The sequence below is a fragment of the Daphnia pulicaria genome, chromosome 3 (genome assembly GCF_021234035.1).
Source record: "Daphnia pulicaria isolate SC F1-1A chromosome 3, SC_F0-13Bv2, whole genome shotgun sequence".
NCBI lineage: Eukaryota > Metazoa > Arthropoda > Branchiopoda > Diplostraca > Daphniidae > Daphnia > Daphnia pulicaria.
Window position 1 is genome coordinate 3,601,479 of NC_060915.1, and position 21,064 is coordinate 3,622,542.

Sequence of the window (21,064 nt, forward strand, 5' to 3'; positions counted from 1 at the left end):
AAGATGGTCAGCTGATTATGTACTTGGGAGGATCAGGTGGAACAGGAAAATCGCGTGTTATCCAAGCGTTTGTCGACTTTTCTCGCTGTTGGCTAGCAACAGCTTCAACAGTAATTACTGCATCATAGAAGTGGCGGCAGTTTTGATTGGAGGATGCACCATTCATTCTGCTTTAGGGTTGAAAAAATCAATGAAGCCTGGTGACCTGACGCCAGCTATGATAGCGGCCCGGTCAGAAATTGGTGTGATGTTCATCGATGAATTTGGAATGGTGAAAGCGGACCTATACGATCTGATCGATATTACACTTCGAAAGCTGAAATGCAGGCCGGACAAACCATATGGTGGAGTTCATATGATATATAGCGGCTATTTTTATCAGTTGCCACCGGTTGGGAGCAGTCTTTTCACTCCGCCAACTCGTAAGGAAAATGCTAACAATGAAAATGCTCTGTCATCTATGCGCGGAAGAGATAAATGGCTGAAATTGACAACGGACACAATAGAGCTGCTAGAAAACCATCGGCAAACAGATCCTTCATGGGCGGAATCCCAACAGCGATGGAGAATCAACCAACCGACAAAACAAGACATTGAAGACGTCAACAGTCGCTATCTCGAATCTAACACCGATAACATGCAAAATCAGCCAACGGCAGGTACGATTGCGGCCGTACCAGAAAATTTAACGAGAACTAACGCAATTCGTTACTGCGAGTCGCAATTCTTGTCATCCCTCCCACCAATTCAGCCATCGCAATTGGAATGGCGCAATCGTGGCTTAATTTTAATTCGGTCAAAAGTGGCGCGAACAGAAGGCCACCAGTCTATCCAACCAGAACAAATTGAATATGCAGGGCGATGTGCTGCAACAAAAATGAAAACTGTTAAAGATTTAGTCTGCGTAATCGGTGCGACGTATATGGTCAACAACAACATTGACGTCACCAAAGGAATAGCAAACGGGACCATCGCGACATTTTATGACGTCGTATTGATTCCAAGCGCTATGATTAAAATTATTTCCCTTGAAGATGGAAATCAAGTTCATTCTGTTTATGCAGACGAAGTAAAATGCGTCATCTTAAAGCACACTATCCCGACTCAAAATAACAAAAGATCATTTGCTAGTTTGCCGACCGGATGCTTTCCAGTTATACCGATCAAGTGCAACGTTACGTGCAAACTCGGGTTGTCCGGTAAAAATTTTAAAGTCAGAGTAACACAGCTCCCTTGTGTGTCGTCCATTGTGCTTACAGGCCATAAGATTCAAGGACAGACTTTAAATTCCGTGATACTTGGATCATTATCTCCCGTGCATCGAAGCGGACAATCAGTTTGGATTTGTGTGATATTATCTAGATTGCGCACATTAAAAGGACTTTTCCTTCTGACAAAGTTAGAAGAAGACTACCGTAAATATATGCCGCGAAAAAATGTGATGAAAGAAATGTCCTGGCTACGAAGAATTGAAAAATTAACCATTGATCGTATTCATTCCATTAGTCAAGTTCAATAAAATAAGAAAAAATTCTTGATCATTGTCTACGTGTTGTTCACCAGGCAACGGTAAAGCAACACCAGATAGCGGGGTGAACGAACCAGAAAATGAGAGTTAGGAAACTGGAAATTTCCACCCTGAAAAAAGGCGCTGCTAATTGGTTTGGCCGTTTGACGATCTTTCAGACTGTCACAGTGTCACACTTGATTGAGTAAGTACGACTTACGATTTAGACACGTACTGTCAGCCCGTTTCATTTCGTAAGTTATAATTTCTTATAAAAACAATCAACTACTTAAGTTAAAAAAAAAATTTCAGGCAGAGTTCATTCTTCTTGCCGAAAAATTTGGGATTCCTTCGAGTTCCCTTTTCTTTTTCTGCTACGGTTTGAGAGTACAAAAGACAGCCGTAGGATTTGTTGGGAATATACCGACACCCCAACAGCCCATTTCCAGATCTGGCCGTCAGAGTCGCCTACCTCGTCATCTTCATGATTATTGCCTTCGGGGCCCCCGTTAGGTGGCCCCATTGTCACCACTCTACCCTACCCCAAATGTGTAAACGTCCCATTCTTAGCTATCAATAGATCAGTGCGAAAAAGAAGTCGATGAGTCTACACCTCATTTCCAAGTGTTAATTTATTTATCTTCATTTCGGTATGTAACCGACAAACATTTCCGGGAAAACGTTGCATCTCGAACATGGTCCTTCGAACGGATTGAATTCAGTATCTTTTTTTTTCACTTCCTATTTAGTTTCCCTCATTCGACTCACACTCAATCTTACTCCCAGCTCAGTTCCCAAAATTTTTGTTGTTGATTCGTTACTGTTGGCTCTTGATTTTTCTCGAGTCGTCGAGTAATCGTAGAAGAGTGTAAGTCAAAATCGCCTTTCCCTCGACTAAAATCGAATTGCTTGTTGTACGTTGCTTTCTCATATTATTACTCGTGTCAAACAATAGAATTTCGGGGTCTAGTTAAAACCAGACCCCAGAATTCTCTACAGATAAGAATCTATAGAAGTAAAGTCAATTTAACAATTCGTAGTAAAAAGTTGAGAGTCGCCATTTGTAAAGAATTTCTTGGGAAGAAAAATTTTCTCTCTTACCCAGGTAGCACACAGACTCTGTTTCAGGTCTGTTACAGATCTGTTTTTGGGAGTCTGTAAATTGTTTGGAGTGAAACACTTTTACAGACTGTCATACAGGTCTGTGACAGATCCGTAAAACGGGATCACCATTTACAGACCAAAAACAGGTTTTCAAGAAAAAAAAAGATTTGCCTCCCTCTAGTATCGAACCATCAACCTCTGCGTTCAAAAGCCAGTACGCTAGCGACTACACCATACTTCGATGTTGATCGGCAGATATATTTCATAATGATATATATTTCACAGTTTTACACTTGTACATTCAACAAACAGTCTGACATGTCTCTCTCACGAAACGGATTGCTACATATGACTACCACTGGTCTCTTCCGATAGTAACAAGACCAAGATTGGCCCCACACCAATTACAAGTCTTTATTATACCTATTTAGGTGATACTTCTCCGTCCGGTGGATAAACAACTATTGTTGTTGTTCGAGTAGGCCTACTGAACTAAACTCATAGCCATTAGCCCTGCATTGACTATTAGAGTATAACTTCTTAATGCATGGTATTGCAGTGATATTACACATATAAGAAAACGTTTCATTCAGTTTTCCATTGGGAATCCAAACATGTACCATATACTTGGGATACAGACACAGATAAGGTGATTACTGACTTATAGGTGTTACAAGGGAAATACAGATCCGTACATACCTGGGGCACAAACACAGAACAGATAATCACTGAACTAAGTTTTACATAGAAAATACCGACCTGTACCATACCTGGGGTACAAACACAGAACAGATAATCATTGAACTCAGTTTTACATAGAAAATACAGACCTGTACCATACCTGGGGTACAGACTCAGAACAGATGATTACTGACTTATGTCTTACAAGGGAAATACAGACCCGTACCAGACCTGGAGTACAGACACTGAATAGAAACATATTGTACTCAGTAATACAGAGTAAAAACAAGCATGTGACATACCTGTAATACAGAAGAAAAATAGAATGTCTTTCTACAGAGTAAAAACAGACAAGTGACAAACATGGGAAACAGAGCTAAATCAGAAACAATTTTCTCAAGTAAAAAACAGATCTGTAACAGGTCTGTAGTACAGTTAAAAACAAGATTTATGTATTACAGAAAGATAACAGATCTGTTCCAGATCTGTGAAACAAACTTTTACCAAATTCTGTAAAACAGAGCAATTCCAGACAAATTTTTCTGTAAAACAGAAATGTAACAAGCCTGATACGGATCTGTTTCACAAGTACGTGAAACAGATCGGTTACAGGAGTCTGTAACAGCTCTGTGTGCTACCTGGGTAATCGTAAAAAAAACGCCCACCACGTGGGCAGCCATTTTGAAATTTTGTTTTCTCTCTCTCCGTCATCTCTCACTCCAGTAGTCTATCCAACCCTCAATTGATCGAATTTGGTGCGTGTTGTGTGGAAAAAAGAATCGTCATCGGGGCGTACAGATTATAGTCGCCTCAGGCGGCCGTGTCTCATATTATTTCCCGGCCATGTCTCATATTCTTTGCTAGGCTATTGATTAACACCGTTATCTTTTACCAAACGTCCGCAGATTAGCGGAGCGCCTAACAAGGTACTCCACCAAAAGCTTAAAATAGGACGCGACAAGGCCAGGATAGAGAGGCACGCAGCCCGGCTTCGAGGGGAGATTCCCCCTTGGACAAAGGAACGCCTACCCAAGCTCTACCCACACACCGCCGGAAGGGAAGAGGGAAGCTGCGAGGAAGAAACGGGAGGCCTACTTCAATAGACCGATCGTCCCAGCCGCAGTGCTTCCACCAGACGTACGCGATCCAAGAGAAGACGAACGACAACAACTCAACAGAAGGGATTACGTTCTGGAAGGGCTGGAGAAAGGGTGGCCCCTGAGAGAAGACCCGCACGATCGCCGCATCTTTCACGCTCCGGCTCCTTGTTGGCCGAGGACGACGAGGTGACTGGAGTAGCAGCGGCATTGGCCAAATCGTCGATCCGAGCAGCCAACCCAAAATCACAGCAGAGTATCTTCAGGCACCAAAAGATCCAACCAGGCCCGTATTTTCAAACCTGACTGGAGTTGGCCGCGGTTCCACCAGGGGTCGTGAAAGGAGACAATATTGTCGTGAATAATTTGTGTTTTCCGTCAACTTGAAACACCGTATTGTATTCTAGGAATGATGGCGAGTGCCGTTAAATACAAACGTGTCTGAAATTAACCTCATTCTAAATCTTTACATCTTTCAAAAAAAAAAGAGAAAACCGTGTAAAGTTGCCGGATAAAAAAAAAAGAATTCTTTCCTCCTTTCCTCATTCTCGCTTAATGTATTGTCGGAGCCGGTTAACAAACTAGCTCCATAACTGAAAATTTGTGATTCAATCATATTGTCGGAGCTAGTAATAATCTAGCTCCACATTAGTTATTCTTAATTAGGAAGAGTGGCAACCGGCAAAAAGAGTGTTCCACAACGAAGGATCACGCCACCACAACAAAAGCGAAAAGACGCGGACGTTGCGCCATCTCGGACTCAAAGTTATAATTATTCAATTTGCATTGCAATCATTAATCTCTTTTTCTTTCTCAATTAATAGACGGAGCCACTAAATCAAAAATGGCTCCACCACCAACAAAGACAGCAAGATCTAGCGTGAAAGGCCAAATCACAAAAAAGATTAATCAGCTGAAGACGTACGACTTAGTCGAAATGACATTGAAGACGTCAAATGAACTAGAAGATTTGAAACTAGATCTGAAGGAGACATTCGAAAAATTCCAGCAGCTTTCTCTTAAGATCCAAGAGGATCTGAATACTATGGATGCGCCCCAAAAAGATTACGAAACAGAAGAAGATTATTGCAGAAATGTGAAAGAAGAAATCAACGCAGCCAGAGTAACTCTGAGGACTAAACAGATGGAATGGGATGGAATAGAAGAGAAAGAATTAGAATCAAAATTGAAAAAGGAAGAAATAAAGAAAGCGTCAGAATTGAAGAAGGAAGAAATGGAAAAAGCGGCGGAGATAGAAAAGCAGAAGGAAGAAGATAGAGACAAGAAGCTTTTACATTTGCTCCAACAGCAGCAGCAACAGTTCCAACAGCTAAATACGGACAACATGCAGCAAGTTATAGCTGCGATACCAGCTGCCAGGGAGAAGGAGGTGCTGATCAGCGCCCATTTTGAGAAATTGGATTCTCTTCAGCCAGTAAGAGACGCGAAGGACGTCGCAGCTCTGCGGAACCTTCAGCTTACAATCCAATCTCACATCAGTGCATTGGAGACTCTCGGAAAAGGGAAAACAACTTACGGGAGCCTCCTTGGGACCAAGCTAATCAAATTGGTCCCGTACAAACTTCAAGAGAAATGGTCGGAAGTGGAAACGAACGACTCTACAGACATAGACTGTGTGCTCAAGTTCATCCGGGAGCAGAGAGAGGCGGCGGAGAGATTCAACAGATTAAAGGTGGCAGAAAAACCGAAACAAGCCCAAAGCAATCCGAAACAAAAACAAACACCGCCTCCGGCTACAGCCTCGCAGTTGGCAACGGGAGCCAGAATGAATTCGGCTAACCCGGTAAAACCAAATCAAAAATCAGAAAATAATTTTCCTCATTCCAACACAGGTCCAAGAGAAGCAAGCAGACCTTGCATCTTTTGCAACCAAGGGCACTGGCCATCGAAATGCCCAAAGAATTTAAAGGAGAGAAAAGCCGTGATCGCAGAGCTTCAAAGGTGCACAAACTGTTTTGGAACGCGTCACGCGAACAAAGACTGTACTTCGCCGAGAAATTGCAATCGATGCGGCGGCCGACATCACACAGCTCTATGTGAACGAAAAGACACAAGATTTTCAGATGCATCCGGAGCCGGGGCAACCAGCTCCACGGTGTCAGGAAACGCCACAACCATCACTACAGCATGTGAAAGTATATTTGGCGATATTATGTTAAAAACAGTGACAGTGTTCGTGATCGGCCCGGATGGCCGAGAAAAGAAGACCATCCTATTCGCCGACAAAGGAAGCAATAGAACATGGGTACTTAAATCAATTTCAGAAGATCTTAATTTAGAGCGAAAACAGATCGAGAATCTCTCAGTCAGAGTGTTCCAGCAAGAGGAAGAAAGTCCGCCGGAATTGAAGAATTTCGTGGAATTAAAAGTGCGGGGCACCTGGCAAGGAGCCCCAATAATCAATCTTCTTGCTTTAGAGTCTGAATTCATCGCAAACACAGGCCCGTACATCAAGTCCAGATTTTCTCCGCAAATCTGGTTGAAAGACGAGCGGTTGGCAGACGATAGATTCGACAAAGCTCAGACGGAAGAAGAACATCCATCTGGAATTTTGGTGGGCATGGACCAAATAAATTTGATCATAGACAGCGGAGCAGCCATCTAAAGCCCGTGCGGGCTGAGAGCCTACAACACGCCATTTGGAAAAATGCTAGGCGGTCCATCAAAAGAAACATCATCCAAAACTGGTCAAAATATAATAAAACACTTAATCTCTCAATCCAATTATTCATCTTCTCAGGTCGTAACATCATTCACAACAACTTGCGCCAGTTCAACGAAAGTTTTTCCAGTCCAGTTGAAAAATCAACCTCGGAGACAGGAAATTCCAGTCTCCAACCCCCAAATGAAAAATCATCACTCTCAGATGAAACACATGGGCAAGAGTTAGATTCCGACACCAAAAGGATGGAAAAAGACGAGCTGAATGCAATCAAATTTGATGTTTCTCTTTTTTGGAAATTATATAATTTCGCGAATCTGGATGGAGCGGATGCGGTGGAGCCGAATAATCGTTTCGACCGATTTGAAGACGAGATAACTCGACTTCCGGATGCCCGTTATTGCACCCCATTGCCCTGGACAACGGATCAATGGAGATTGCAGAGAAATTTCCATCTAACCGCCGGAAGACTGGAGAATACGCTGGCAAGACTAAGGAAGACTCCACAGGATCTCGCCGACTACAGCTAGGACCCTGGTAGCACACTTACATCCATCGTCTATCATGTAGATGTCTTAATGTCTAAATCAAACTGATCTAGCTACAACCTAAATTGGATATCACATGGATACTCAATTTTCTACGGCCTTATGCTATCTTCGTATAGATATCCTATAGATCTACGTTTCTCATACGATCACGGACATCCATTTGTGTCTAGAATTAGACGTTTAACAGACAGACGTAACATGACGTCTGTGAGATGTCTAAATTATCTGTCCACAGGATAGATAAGGAAGACAAGGACTTTAAATTTTCATAATTTTAACTGCTAAGATTAATTTAGAGCCGTTGAACCAAATACAATTGAAAGTATTAGAAAGTGGTGTAGGGTAGAGTAGTGTGTAGTGTAGGTAGAGTACTGGAGTACCACTCCAAAGAACGTGGTTTCGCGCCCACCGAGGAACGTTTCTTTTTTATCTTTTTGCTTAAATTTAAGTCTTTTGAAGACGGCTGTAAGCCGTACCCATTTGGATGTCTTACAGCGCGACATTAGTATAGACATAGGCAATCCTATGGACGTCGGGTTAAGATATCTCACTCGGCTGAAAAGATGGGCGACGTACATCCTATAGATAGAGGCGTGCTACCAGGGGAGATCCAGCAACTAATCGACAAGAAATTCGTGGAAGAAGCCGATATGGAGTACGATGGTCACCACACGTATGTACCAAATCATCCAGTTTTCAGAAGAGACAAAAACACAGTTTTTCATGGAGCAGCTAAATCGAAATTTGGGCCAAGCCTGAATGAAGTGTTGGAAATCGGACCGAATTTAAACCCCGATCTCCTTTCAGTCACAATGTGATTCCGGATGACCAAGATCGCCTGGATTGCCGACATAGAAAAAGCGTTTTTGAATATAGCGCTACAGCCCGAAGATGCAGAAGCGATCAGGTTTTTATGGTCTACGGAGCCAAGTAAAATTGGCTCCCCGCTGATTGTTTACAAATGGTTAAGAGTTCCGTTTGGCATGAGTCCTAGTCCCTTCTTGCTTAGAGCAGCTGTAAACAAGCACCTAAAATCAGTTTATTCTAGATATCCAGAGACGGTGGATCAATTAATGGAAAATTTATATGTCGACGATTATTTAGGCGGAGCAGACGAAGTCGAAACGGCCAAAACAAGAGAACCCGAGACGAATATCCTATTCAGTGAAGCACAACTCAACATGAGGAGCTACGCAACAAATAGCGAAGAGCTCCGTCAACACCTGGAAGAAAAAGGCCTCGAAAATCAAGCAGTAGGTCTTCTGTCTCCATCTTTGGATAAACAACAGAAAGTGCTCGGGATCCGGTGGGATACTGGATCCGATACGTTACAATTCGAGCCGTCCACAATCGTACAAGCAGCTGAAGAAATCGGCGAAAAAATCACAAAGAGGAAAATTTTAAGTATTTCATCTAGAATTTTTGATCCTTTAGGTTTTCTAGCCCCAACAGTCCTCCTGCTAAAGATAATTTATCAACAGCTTTGGGAGAAAGATGTAGATTGGGATGAAGTTGCCCCGGAAGAAATCCAAAAATCATGGAAAGCAGTGATGAAAGGTGTCATCAACTTCAACCAGCTGAAAATTCCACGCTGGGTAGGATTTGGAAAAGACATAGTGGTAGCAGAATTACACGTGTTCGGAGACGCATCGGAAGATGCGTACGGAGCCGTAGCTTACGTACGGCTCCAAAGAGAAAATGAAAAGCCGTTCACCACATTTCTCGTCAGCAAAACGAAAGTAGCCCCTCTACCAAAACGTAAGGTCACCTTACCACGCTTAGAATTATTAAGCTCTCTTTTGGCAGTCCGTTTAGGTGAAGCTGTAAGAAAAGCGCTGCACATTGAAAAATGGAGAGTGACGTATTGGTCGGATTCATTGGTAACGCTCGGATGGATCCGAGGTGACGCCAACAGGTGGAAGCCGTTTGTCCGAAATCAAGTGGAGACAATTCAAGGTGTCTCCGAGAAGAATTGGTGGAAGCACTGCCCAGGAGTCCAGAATCCAGCGGATCTTGCTTCGCGGGGAGGGCCAGCACAAGCGCTGGTAGACTCTCAGCTGTGTTGGCACGGACCCGAATGGCTGATCGAAGAAGAAGACAATTGGCCGGATTCTACACCAGAAAAGCAAGATCCATCCATTCAAGAAGCTATTGATGCAGAGTCAAGAGGAGCAGTAGTTAACATCACTGCTGCCGTTGCAATGCCAACTGAGCCTATCGACTGGGACTTAGAATTCGTCTCAACCTGGAATCGTTTTCTGTGGAGTCGAGCCTGGATGCTTAGGTTCTCCAACAGAAGCCGTAAAAGAACACGTGACCCAGGCGTAGGACTAACAGAAGCAATCAAAGTGAAAGATAAAGTTATCAGAGTCGTGTGATGATTCACAATAGTCTCAGTAACAAACAACGAGGAAGAGGCAGTAGTCTTTGCAGTACTGTTTATTAACGGATATGTCGGGATACAATGCCGGGTACGACTCTACTGGATGAACAGAGTGTCGGGCTTTTATAGGCGGTCGTCAAGGTTGTTGGGATTGCACCATCACTGCAGAGTGTGGCGCAATCCCGGATGTAGTTGCATCATTACAGTTAGTGATGGTGCAATAGAGAAATGCATCAAGGTACTGCGTAGTACAGTGACCTTGAGGTACTGCGTAGTAGATTGGCCTTGGGGTACTGCGTAGTAGATTGCTCTATACTACAAGCAGTAGGCCGAATCTTACAAACAGGTCATTACACTCCTCCCCCTTCCACAGAAGTTTGGTCGGGGAAGGAAACTGTGTATTTTTTTAGTTTCAATACATGCAAGGACAATTTTCATGCTGCTAATTTTAATTATTTAAGTGTATATCTGTATGATTAAATTGAATACAGTGGGAAATGTAATACCATCACCTTGGTATAAATTTGCATAATATTGCAATAATAAAACATTGCATAATATTTCGAATAGAATATAGGCATATTGCATAATAATGTGAATAGCATAATATAAGTATGTGGAATGCATAGCACTGTGAATAACATAAGAATTACAATGCGGCAGTCAATGGAATGTCGATAAGTAATGTAATGGAACGCTTCACGAACCGTGAGTACAAAAAAAAATCAATGGAATTGTTTCTTAGTACTTACGGTTTGTGAGTACATCCCGAGCCCTTTTCAATTTTAGAGCCTGGAATTCATATTTATAATATAAATCCAAGCTGTCTCGCAGGTACTGCTGGATCAGTACCTCCCGCTGGGCGTAGTACTCCCCTTCACTTTGCAACATAATTGGTGGGGCGTACATATTTTGGAAGTGTTGGGGTGGATGATAACACGGAGGGAATGGTGATGGGATCCTCTCCATTTGGGCCGAATCTGGTTGTTCCTTTGTCGGCGGCTGTGGTGTCTGATGATTTATGGGCGGAGTGGCTAACGGGACTGCACTGGGGATGTCTAGGTTTACCTCCGTGGTGTCGCTTCGTATGTCGTCCTTGTCGTCCTCGTCGTCCTCGTCGTCCTCGTCGTCCTCGTCGTCCTCGCTGTCACTGAGTGTGAGGTCGATGATGAGGGTCTGCTGGTTGGTCTGCTCAATATGTTGGTCCATTGCGACGTTTTCTTTGTTCGAATCTCCTTCGGCTTCTGCAACGTCATCCGGTTCTTGGACAGGCTCGTCGTCTTCCGTCACATCTCCCCGTTCTTCTTCACTGTCAGCCGGCTCTTCCTTTATCGGTTCAATCACAAACCCTACCGATTGTTCGATGCCTGGTAGATAGCGGGGGTCTGTTGTGATTTCCACTTTTTCTTCGTCGTTGGAGATGATTCTCGCCGGAATTCTCCTGATTTTTGCTTGCACGTCTATGATCACAATTGTTCCTTTCCGGCGTTGAGCCGTAAGGACAAAAGTCTTCTTCAGCACAGTTGCGTCTTCACACATTGTAAACTAAATTGCGAGTGTGGTACAGTGCGGTTGTTGCTGTTTTTAAATACAACGGCTCTCTTTGTCTTGCAAAATAGGTCAAAAGATGATGCGCAATAACCGCGCAAACATAACACAATTTTGTAGTGAAAACATATACATGATTTATGTGGATAGACAAAGGTGAAGAATTAAGAGATGTCATATGAAAAAGAAAATGGTTGAATGCTATTAGATGTACTTTGTCCTTATTGAACTTCGACTCGAACACATAGCGTATAGAGCTTTCTTTTCTACGGATGATATACTGGTACGGGACATGCTAAAGGATGTATATGTAGGATAGCGGTAAATTATTACACGGGTCAAAAAGAGAAAGTTTCATGTGGTTTTTTTAGTGTATACAGGTAAAATGTGATAGCTGAAGACTGTGTGTATAAAAGACAAAGTTTTTGTTTTTAAACGGTAAATCAGAAACGAAAGTTACAATTTATGCGATTGAATTGAGGTTTGAATCCTTTAAGAAAGGGAACATCAAGTAGACAAATGGACATACAAAACTTATTGATGATAAATGGAAAAAAGTTTATGTTTAAAGTTCAAATTTAAAGAAGTTTGTGGTCAGGGTTATTTTCGAGTCGTTTCTGTCTTCTTTTTTTTAATCTACTCATTTTGGTTTATATCACTTTCTTCCGATTCACTTTCAGTCGGTGGTATATATTCATTTTCACGTTTATGAGACGGTGATGGTTTTGAGTTTAATTGTTCCAATAAGCGTTGTACATGGCGAACTTTTATGGCAGGTCTTGAGCTTTGCTGTCGATTTATTTCGTCTTGTCTCGTGGTTACTGGTATTTGTCGTTGTCCTAGAAAAGAAGTGGTTGCTCTCACTTGTCGGCACGTGGTGACTTCCAGTCGTGACGTTATTGGGGCTTCTTCTAGGGGAGGTAACTCATCAAATAATAATGGAAGAGGGTCCAAATCAAGTGTATCGAAAGAGTAATTGTGAGAGGGGGGAACATTGCCATCTTCCATTCCTTGTCGTAGTCGCTCTCGGTAGTATCCTCCAAACCGCTCGTTGAAGAATGTCTGTGGACGCGCTTGAATTATGGCTGAATACAAACGAAGATAATGATAAATGCAATTCCTTTTCTCTTTTTCTGCTGTCTGTAGTGGTGTATCGCCTGACTTGTTCACCATGTCAAGGCGAGCTCCGTGGTTGATTAGAATTTTAAGAGTCGGAATATCTTTAACGTAATGTGTTGGTGTGTTCCCGTTATTGTCACGTAGATTTACAGCAGCGTTATTGTTTAGTAAAAGTTCTACAATTTGAGGCTTTGCTCGTTCAACGGCAAGGTGAATATAGGATACTGATTTGTGTATACATTTGTTTATAACATATCCAAAATCTTCTAGCTGTACCAATGAAGTTAAAGTTTGTAAGTCGTTCTTGCGGATGGCTGCAGAAATAGGGCAGCTGAATTTCCGATGTATAAGGAAATTTTGTGTGTTTGGTTTGAGACTAAGTATGTAACTGATACATTTCTTGGCCTGATAGCTTACAGCTAAGGTTAGGGGAAATTCCATGTTGTGCAAGTCATGTAGCAATAGAGTTCCACGTTGCAGATGGATGAATTGAATTGCTTCGACGTCATCTTTGGAAATCAGTATTTCCAGAATTGTTCTTGACATGCGATCTTGGATACGCATATTTGCGTTCTTTGCAATAAGGTCTTTAAACATTTTAGTGCGATTTAGTCTTACGGTGATAACCAGGATTGTTTCATGTTTAAAATTCGATTCTTCAATATTTGCGTTGTGGTCCAGTAGTACAGTAAAACATTCATAAGAGTCGAATTTCACGGCCATGAAAAGTGGTGTTTTATCACGAAAACGTCTTTCGACGTCTTCGGGATTTTTCGTTATCCAATCGCGTAGGCCGTCCTCGTCGTTCATCAAAACTAGTTCGTGGATATGTGGTACAGTATCATCAATGCCATGTCGAAAGGTTCCGCTTGCATATCTTACACTCCAGTTCTTATGTTTGGAGTGAGTTGAAAAATCTTCTGAGTACATTTCTGCGCGATATAGGGTTATTGTAAGCATGATAATATATATACAAGGTAGGCTCGGAAAAAGGGTTGATTTATAGTTGTATGCGATTCAAAAAGCTATTGGAATGCATTCGCGCATCAAACGGTGCGCTGGGTGGCACTACGAAAGGGTAGACATTTCCTGGGATAATTATTTGCGGTGACGCGGTAATCATTGGTTGCATTTGCTCTAACGGAATGTCTGCTAGGTCTGAGTTGTTTCGAATGGTTGAACGTCTACGCCGGAATGAATCGACTAATGCTGGTAAAGGGTTCACTCGAGCGAAGATATATAATAATAGGACAAACAGTATGAATCCGATCGTAGCAAAAATCATAATTTTTAAATAGTCCGTCCAAGAAAACATGTCGCCGAATTTGTTGTCTTGTTTTTCTGACATTACCATGCCAGCCAATGAATTGTCGTTTATTTCTTCTATTCGTCCAATTAATTCGTTTAACACGTTTAGTCGTTCTAGGTTAGCTGTAGAGTGGGATGGGTGTGATTTTAGGGCGTAGTCAAAATCTTTTAGAGGCAGCTCTTGGAATTCAGACACTAAATTCAAATTTGGGGTGTGGATTGTTGGAACTTGCTCTATCCAGCTGCTGTGGGTACTGTTATACTCCCAATGATAAGTTTTTCCGTTAAGATTAACCAAATTTGATTTCCAAAAACAGTTGGAAAATGGATGAATGGACCATCAATCGGTCCCAATTGTATAGTTCTTATTATTATATATTGTTAGTGGTTGATAACCACATCTCGTTTCCGTTGCCGTGACGAAGACTTGAACTCGTTCACATTCCTGCAAGAGTAAAGATTGACCCAATCCTTGCAGTCGGGAACATGTTGGTAATTCTAGTACTGATGCGGCCAATAATCCGTTTGTTTGTGACAGAGTAACCGCTTGAAGTCTGCGGAGCACTGAAACTTGACAATACATTTGACGGATTTCTTTTGCTAGTTCGTTTTCATGTTGGATTTCAAGATTCTGTTTGTATTGTTCGTGGAAAGATTGCATTATTGGTGCCATAACTTCACTTAGTGCTCTTTTGTCTATTTCTGCTGGATTTGAAGTCCATGTTACGTTTATCGTTGGGTTATACTCTGTAGAGTCGTTGATTGCTTTCGCTACTCGATGTACCGTCGTGGTTGGCTTGGTCATGTTTGGGTATGTGGCAGTTGATGTTTCATAATATAGGTGAGCCTCGACTGGTTCTTCCACCCATATTGGTTTAACCGGAGAAGACTCATTAAAATATAAATTGTCAATTTCCGGATGTTGAGGTGTTAGCTGTAATGGTAGAATTGATGAAAAATCGCTGGAATCATTTAGTGGTGTAGGTAACTGCTGTTGAGCTGTCAGCGTGCTAGCAGAAATGTTCGGTTGAATAGGAGGAACTTCAGCTGATTGGTTGAGGTGTAGGCTGTCCATTTCTGGCTTCGGTGCGGTGTCTGGCTGAAGATGAGAAATGATTTGTGGAGGGGTGGTTGTGTTTTGGATGGGTGGCACAGTTGTCTCTTGTATTTCAGGTGGTGGTGGAGGGGGTATTACGATTGGAATTGTCATGTTTTGGTTCGTGGGGACTACTATTTGTTTCACTGTAGTTGATATTGCTTCTTTAGGGGTTTTAGGTTTGGGAGCAGCGGTGGTAGTAGGTTTAGAAGTGGTTGTGGTTGTTGTAGTAGTGGGTTTGGGGGTGGTTGTGGTGGTTTTAGGTGTCGTTGCTTTAGTTGTAGTGGGGGTAGTGGTTGTTTTTGTTGTTGTTGCTTTTGTTGTTGTAGTCGTTGCTATTGTTGTCGTAGTGGTTTCTGGTATCTTATCTGTAGGTTCATCTATTAGCGTCTCGACGATGTTTACACGTTGAATTATTGGAGGCAATGGTGGGAATGGTATCCCGAAGACTGTAAAATTTTTATGCCATTGCAATATAACAGATGGGGTAAGACGGGGAAAGTCCGTCGAATTTACTAACATTGGGCTATAGTACTCAAACTTCCATTTTTGACTTCGTGGCTTCTGGTCGCTGTTGCAAAATCCTAATTGTAGTCGTCCTTTGTTGTTTTCAATACACCGAAGGGAGTGTAATATCCATAAACTGTCCTGTCAATTCATTGATTCCCCATCTCATACTATTTTTGTTGCATGGTATCAATGATGGTAGTGAGTCATGTAGAAAATGATCTATATGGAGGCACATATTAGAGGTGAATTTCCTTATGGTATAGTCTGTAGCATACTCGAACATTTGATTTTGCTTGGAAAAATCTGTGTCTTGTTTGGTACACCGTTCTAGTGTTACAGTTCGCATATTTCCCGCATGAGTCAAACAAGTCGAATTCATTTTATTTTCCTTTCTCTTCGTCTTTTGTATGAAACTTCCCCAATTAAACAAATCTTCTACTTCCGTAACACTTTCAGTTGGTCTACTCTGAAGTTCTTCTTGTACGAATTCCCATTCTTCCATGGTGATGTTAGGGTATAGTCTCTGGAACAGCTTGTCTTCATTTCGAAATTCGAATTTCCACATTTGTTTGATGGAATGTGGGTTCATTTCACACGGCAGTAACTCTACTGTCTTATCTACCATCGTAAGACATTTTTTAGTTCCCGTATGCATTAGGTACATCCTGTAGTCGTCATAGATCCACGTGGAATTGGACCCTTCGCAATCTACGAATTGCACACTGTAGTTATAGGGTTTTCTTCCTCGAAAGAAAGTAGAGTCATGAAGGCAATAGTGGAAACCTTTTTCGAAACCTTTGGGCTGACAAAACCCATGAATCCTATCCCAAACTACAAGTCCATCGCCGCGACTGCATACGTTGTTGCGTGTGTCATCGTAGGTATAACTGATGGTTTGATTCGAGGATAGAACGAACTGTTGTGCTGTGCCAATAGGTATACCGAGTTTTTCCCAAATAGCTTGGTTAAATGGTGGTACACGTGGTCGGAGCTGTAGTGGCTTTAGTGTGTTGGATATAGTCACTACGTATTCTTTTGCTTCAGAGTCATTATAGGGAACTACTGCAAGGGGGGTTATATGTCCCCAGGTGCGTGAGAACACTTAGTCGTTCTCATTCGACTGTGTCTGTCGTTTTCTTCTTGGTTTAATCTTCGGACTAAAATATTTTCCTACTTCCTCATCGAAAACTAAGTATGTGTCAGGAATGCCAGTTATTTTATAAGCTATCTGAGAAGTGGTGCAAATATTTGTTTTTATTGGATTGAACAAGATTTCTTTTTGTTTTTCCAAATCCAGGAGTCTTCCTACTCTCGTTTGATTTTCATTGATTCTCGATCTGTCGTTTTCCACGGTGATAAGGGAAAGTCGTCCTGTGCTCTGGAACTGTCCTTTTTGTTCACAATTATGTGTGTTTTTACCGATTTCACTGGGTTTATGCCACACTATGGTGTTGTGATTCACTATTATCTTTTCACTGGTTATTGACACATTATGCGTTCCAAAAGGTGAAAGTATCGGTCCGTCACTTCCTTCTTGTCATGAAAGAAAATTGGTACCTTGATCGGTTAGTACTCTTTCTGGTGGACCATATTTAGTATAAACTTTCTTTACTAAGTGTTCAGCTATCGTATAAGCACTTTGATTCTCCATTGGAATTGTCATAACAAATCGACTTGCATAATCAGACAGAACTAATATATATTTGTTTCCATTACTACTTTCCGTGACCGGTCCAACTATATCCATTGCGATCTGTTCCCAAACTTTGGTCACAGGTGGCAAAGGTTTAAGTGGTGCTTTAATTGAGCCGTAGGCTTTGCGTTTAGCACATGTGATGCAATTGCTCACATATGCTTTAACGTCGTTGCCTATTCCGGGCCAAAGGTATTGGCGTTTAATTCTCGCTAAGCTTTTTGCTACTCCTAAATGCCCTGCTAACATATGGTCATGATACATCTTAAGTATGTCTTCTACCTTTTCTTTTGGTACCAAAATTTTTCCGTCATAGGTTACGAGTAAACCTGCATTATCAAATTGAAATTCTTGTTTGTCGTTTTCACATTCACTAATTATTCGAATTATTTCTTTGCAATATTCGTCGTTACGTTGCGCTGTTATCCAATCGTTTTGCATTACTTCGGGTTTTAATATAGCGCCTATTACTGGAAGTGGTTGTCTACTTAAACCATCTGCATTTTGATTTTCCTGGCCAGGACGGTGTATAAGAGTCATATTATATGCCTGCATCTCGTATGCATAACGTGCTAATCTTCCGTGTGGGTCCTTTTTCTTCATCAACGTTTCTAACGGTTTATGATCTGTAAATACTCTAAAAGTTATACCATAAAGATATGGTCTGAAATGCTCTAATGAATGTACAATGGCTAAACATTCTTTTTCTGAAATATTCCAAATTCGTTCTCGTTCGTCTAAATGTCGCAAAGTGTATGCTATCACTACTTCGTGTTCTCCGTGTATGGCTTCTGGATCCGTTTCTGAGGGTGGTATATACTGTATCTGCGCTTACACTGCACCAATCCCGTATCCTGAGGCGTCCGCGTAGACTAGAAATTCCCGGGTAAAATCTGGATACCTCAGAAGTGGATTGCTGGTTAGGCAATGTTTGATACGTTGAAAGGCGTCCCTTTCTTTCTCGCCCCATACCCATTTACTATCTTTTTTCGTTAGTTCTGTCAAAAAATGAGCTATTTCCGCGTACTTGCGTACGAATTTACGATAATAATTAGCCAAACCTAAAAAGGACGATAATTGTTTAACGTTTAACGGTTCAGGGTAGTTTAGTATGGAACGTTTTTTCCCGTCGTCGGGATGAAATCCACTAGCTGTGATAATATATCCTAGGTACTTAATCTTTGTCTTAAAGAAGTCGCATTTACTTAACTTAAGTTTAAGATTCTCTTGTGTTAGCAGGTCGAATACTATCCTTAAGTGTCGAATATGTTCATCCATCGTTTTACTAAAAACGATGATGTCGTCCAAATAAACAAGTACAAATTCATATAAGACATCTTTAAATAAAGTGTTCATTTCCCTCTGAAAAGTACTAAGAGCATTGCACAAACCAAAAGACATGCAGTTGAACTCGTAAAGTCCATACTCGCATATGAAAGCAGTTTTGTATTTATGCTTTTCCTCTATTTTTATCTGCCAATATCCACTGAGCAAATCCAAAGTTGAAAAATATTTCGCGCCATGAAGGCTATCGATAATCAACTGAATATTGGGAATTGGATATCTGTCTTTAACTGTTACATTGTTTAGCGGGCGATAGTCGACACAATTCCTCATTTGACCTTCTTCCTTCTTCGCTACGAGCAAGATAGGACAGGCAAATGGGCTGGTACTTGGTCTAATGATGTTATTTCTTAACATATCCTCAATCTGTTTTTTCACTACTAATCTCAATCTCTCTGGGGTGCGCCTCATGGGCATAAGATCTGGTAATTGCGTGGTATGAATTGAATGTTTAATCAATTTCGCTTTACCCAACTCATTAATATTTTTGGTGAAAAGGGGAAAATAGCTAAGCAACAGGTTTTTCAAATTTTCTTTCTGCTCCACTGGGACTCCTGCTAAATCGAGCTGTGGAGGTGTGGCTATACTGATTGAACATATTGATAAAGGGGGTATGATCAAGTTTCTTAATTCATTCTCATGTGTATAACTAATACTACGTTCACTGGGGTAAATAACAATCTTGTTTGCTGCGAGGAAATCATAGCCTAAAATACAACCTTCATCTAGATCTGTTATAACATAAAATTGGTGAATAAATGGGGGTCTACGAGCTAATCTAATGCTTAATTCATATTTACCAATAGGTTTAACTACTTCACCTGAAACTGTCCTAAATAACTGTACGTTTGGGTCAGAAACTTGTAATTCTTTAATATCAGTATACGGAATACATATTAACAATCGGTGTGCTAAGAAGCTTGCGGCTGCACCGGTATCTATTAATGCTTGTGTCTTAAGGTTACTAAATGTTACTGGTATTCTCATTAGCTGAGCTACATTTGCTATAATGGGTAACGTATGTACATTGGGAGTGGTTAGTAAACCTATTGTTGCTGCTGGGGTGCTCCTGGTGGATTTGTGCGACATTCTCTAGCGTAATGTCCACGTTTACCACATGCATAACATTCGATGCCATGTCTATTTCTAACTTCTCTTTGTTGCTCGTATCCTCCGTTCGTTCTTGGTCTAGCGCCGTTGTAAGGAGCTGGACGAAAATTCGAATTATTTGGGCGGTAATTTGCGGGTGCACTACGTTGGTCCTGAAAATTTCTATTACGTTGGAAACTATTGTTATCTGAAAATCGTCTTCTATACGAATCGTTGTTTGGACATGGGAATTGTGTTCTACCCGTTTGGCTACCGGAATAATTTTGACGTGGTGGGGTCTGTTCTCTACGCTGTCGCACATCAGAATTTGGATTGTACCTATTTCCGCTTGGGCTTCGTGAATGATAATATGTGTTATTCCTACCTCTGTCCCGTGACTAACTACTATCCGTATTCTGTGGCTGCTGGGAGGGTTGCTGGAAACGTATACGACCTTCGGAATGTGAGCGTCTACGATCACCGGAAGGTGACCGATGTCGGTTATAGGCCTCAGTAATGGCCACTGTAGGCAGGAAAACTGCCGGTGTTTCCTTTTGAGCGGTGGGATCGATATTTAGTTCTGCCAATTGCTTTTCAAGTTTCGAAAGTTTATTCTTCTGTCTCTGAAGCTCTACGTCTTGCCCATCAGTTTATGCTGCATAAACTATCTCGCAAACATCTTCATAAGAGCTATTTACGTCAATTCTGGTCCACACGACTTTTACTATTTTTGGTAACAAGCCTTTTAGCAATATCTTTTGTTTTGCTTTTCCTCTAATTTTCCTAAGGGATCTAGCCAGAACTACGGCTTCAGGGGGTGCAACTGTTTCATCAAGAACGATTTCTTTTCCATGAATAATGCCATACAAATGATTAAGTCTTGAAACATATGTTTGGGTACTCTGATCAGGCATCTGTTTTAGTTCATTTAATTGTATCTTAAGATTCTCGATCTCTGTTTCCGTTAAAAATCTGCTAATGAGAGCTTTCTCCCACGCATCATAATCTTCTTTATCCGCAGCGTGATATATGTAGTCACTGTGCCAATCCGCTGCATCACCTCTTAATCTATCTGAAAAATATTTAATTTTATCTTTTGCGTTCCATCCTGCGCTTTGCGCTACTCTTTCGGCGTCTTTTAACCAATTATTAATGAGCTGATATCCTCTTTTCCCTTTGTAAACTGGAATTGATTTTCGTTCATCCTGTGAGTATAGTTCACGGAGATGACTTTTAGTCAATGGAACATTGTTTGGATCGGGGGAAGGTGCTCTAGGGCCTTGCTGTTGGTTTAAAGGATTTTGTACAGGAGCGGTCGGTGGTGTTGGAGGAGTCGGAGTCATGTTTGGGG

The 21,064-nt window shown here is 41.5% G+C and overlaps 1 protein-coding gene across 1 annotated transcript; it reads left to right on the plus strand.

Moving 5' to 3' along the window:
• The first annotated feature begins 8,447 nt into the window (after positions 1-8,447).
• On the plus strand, positions 8,448-10,001 carry LOC124328666. Its single transcript, XM_046787463.1, has one exon. It carries the CDS (start codon positions 8,448-8,450, stop codon positions 9,999-10,001), a length of 1,554 nt encoding a protein of 517 aa, XP_046643419.1.
• The last annotated feature ends 11,063 nt before the right edge of the window (positions 10,002-21,064 follow it).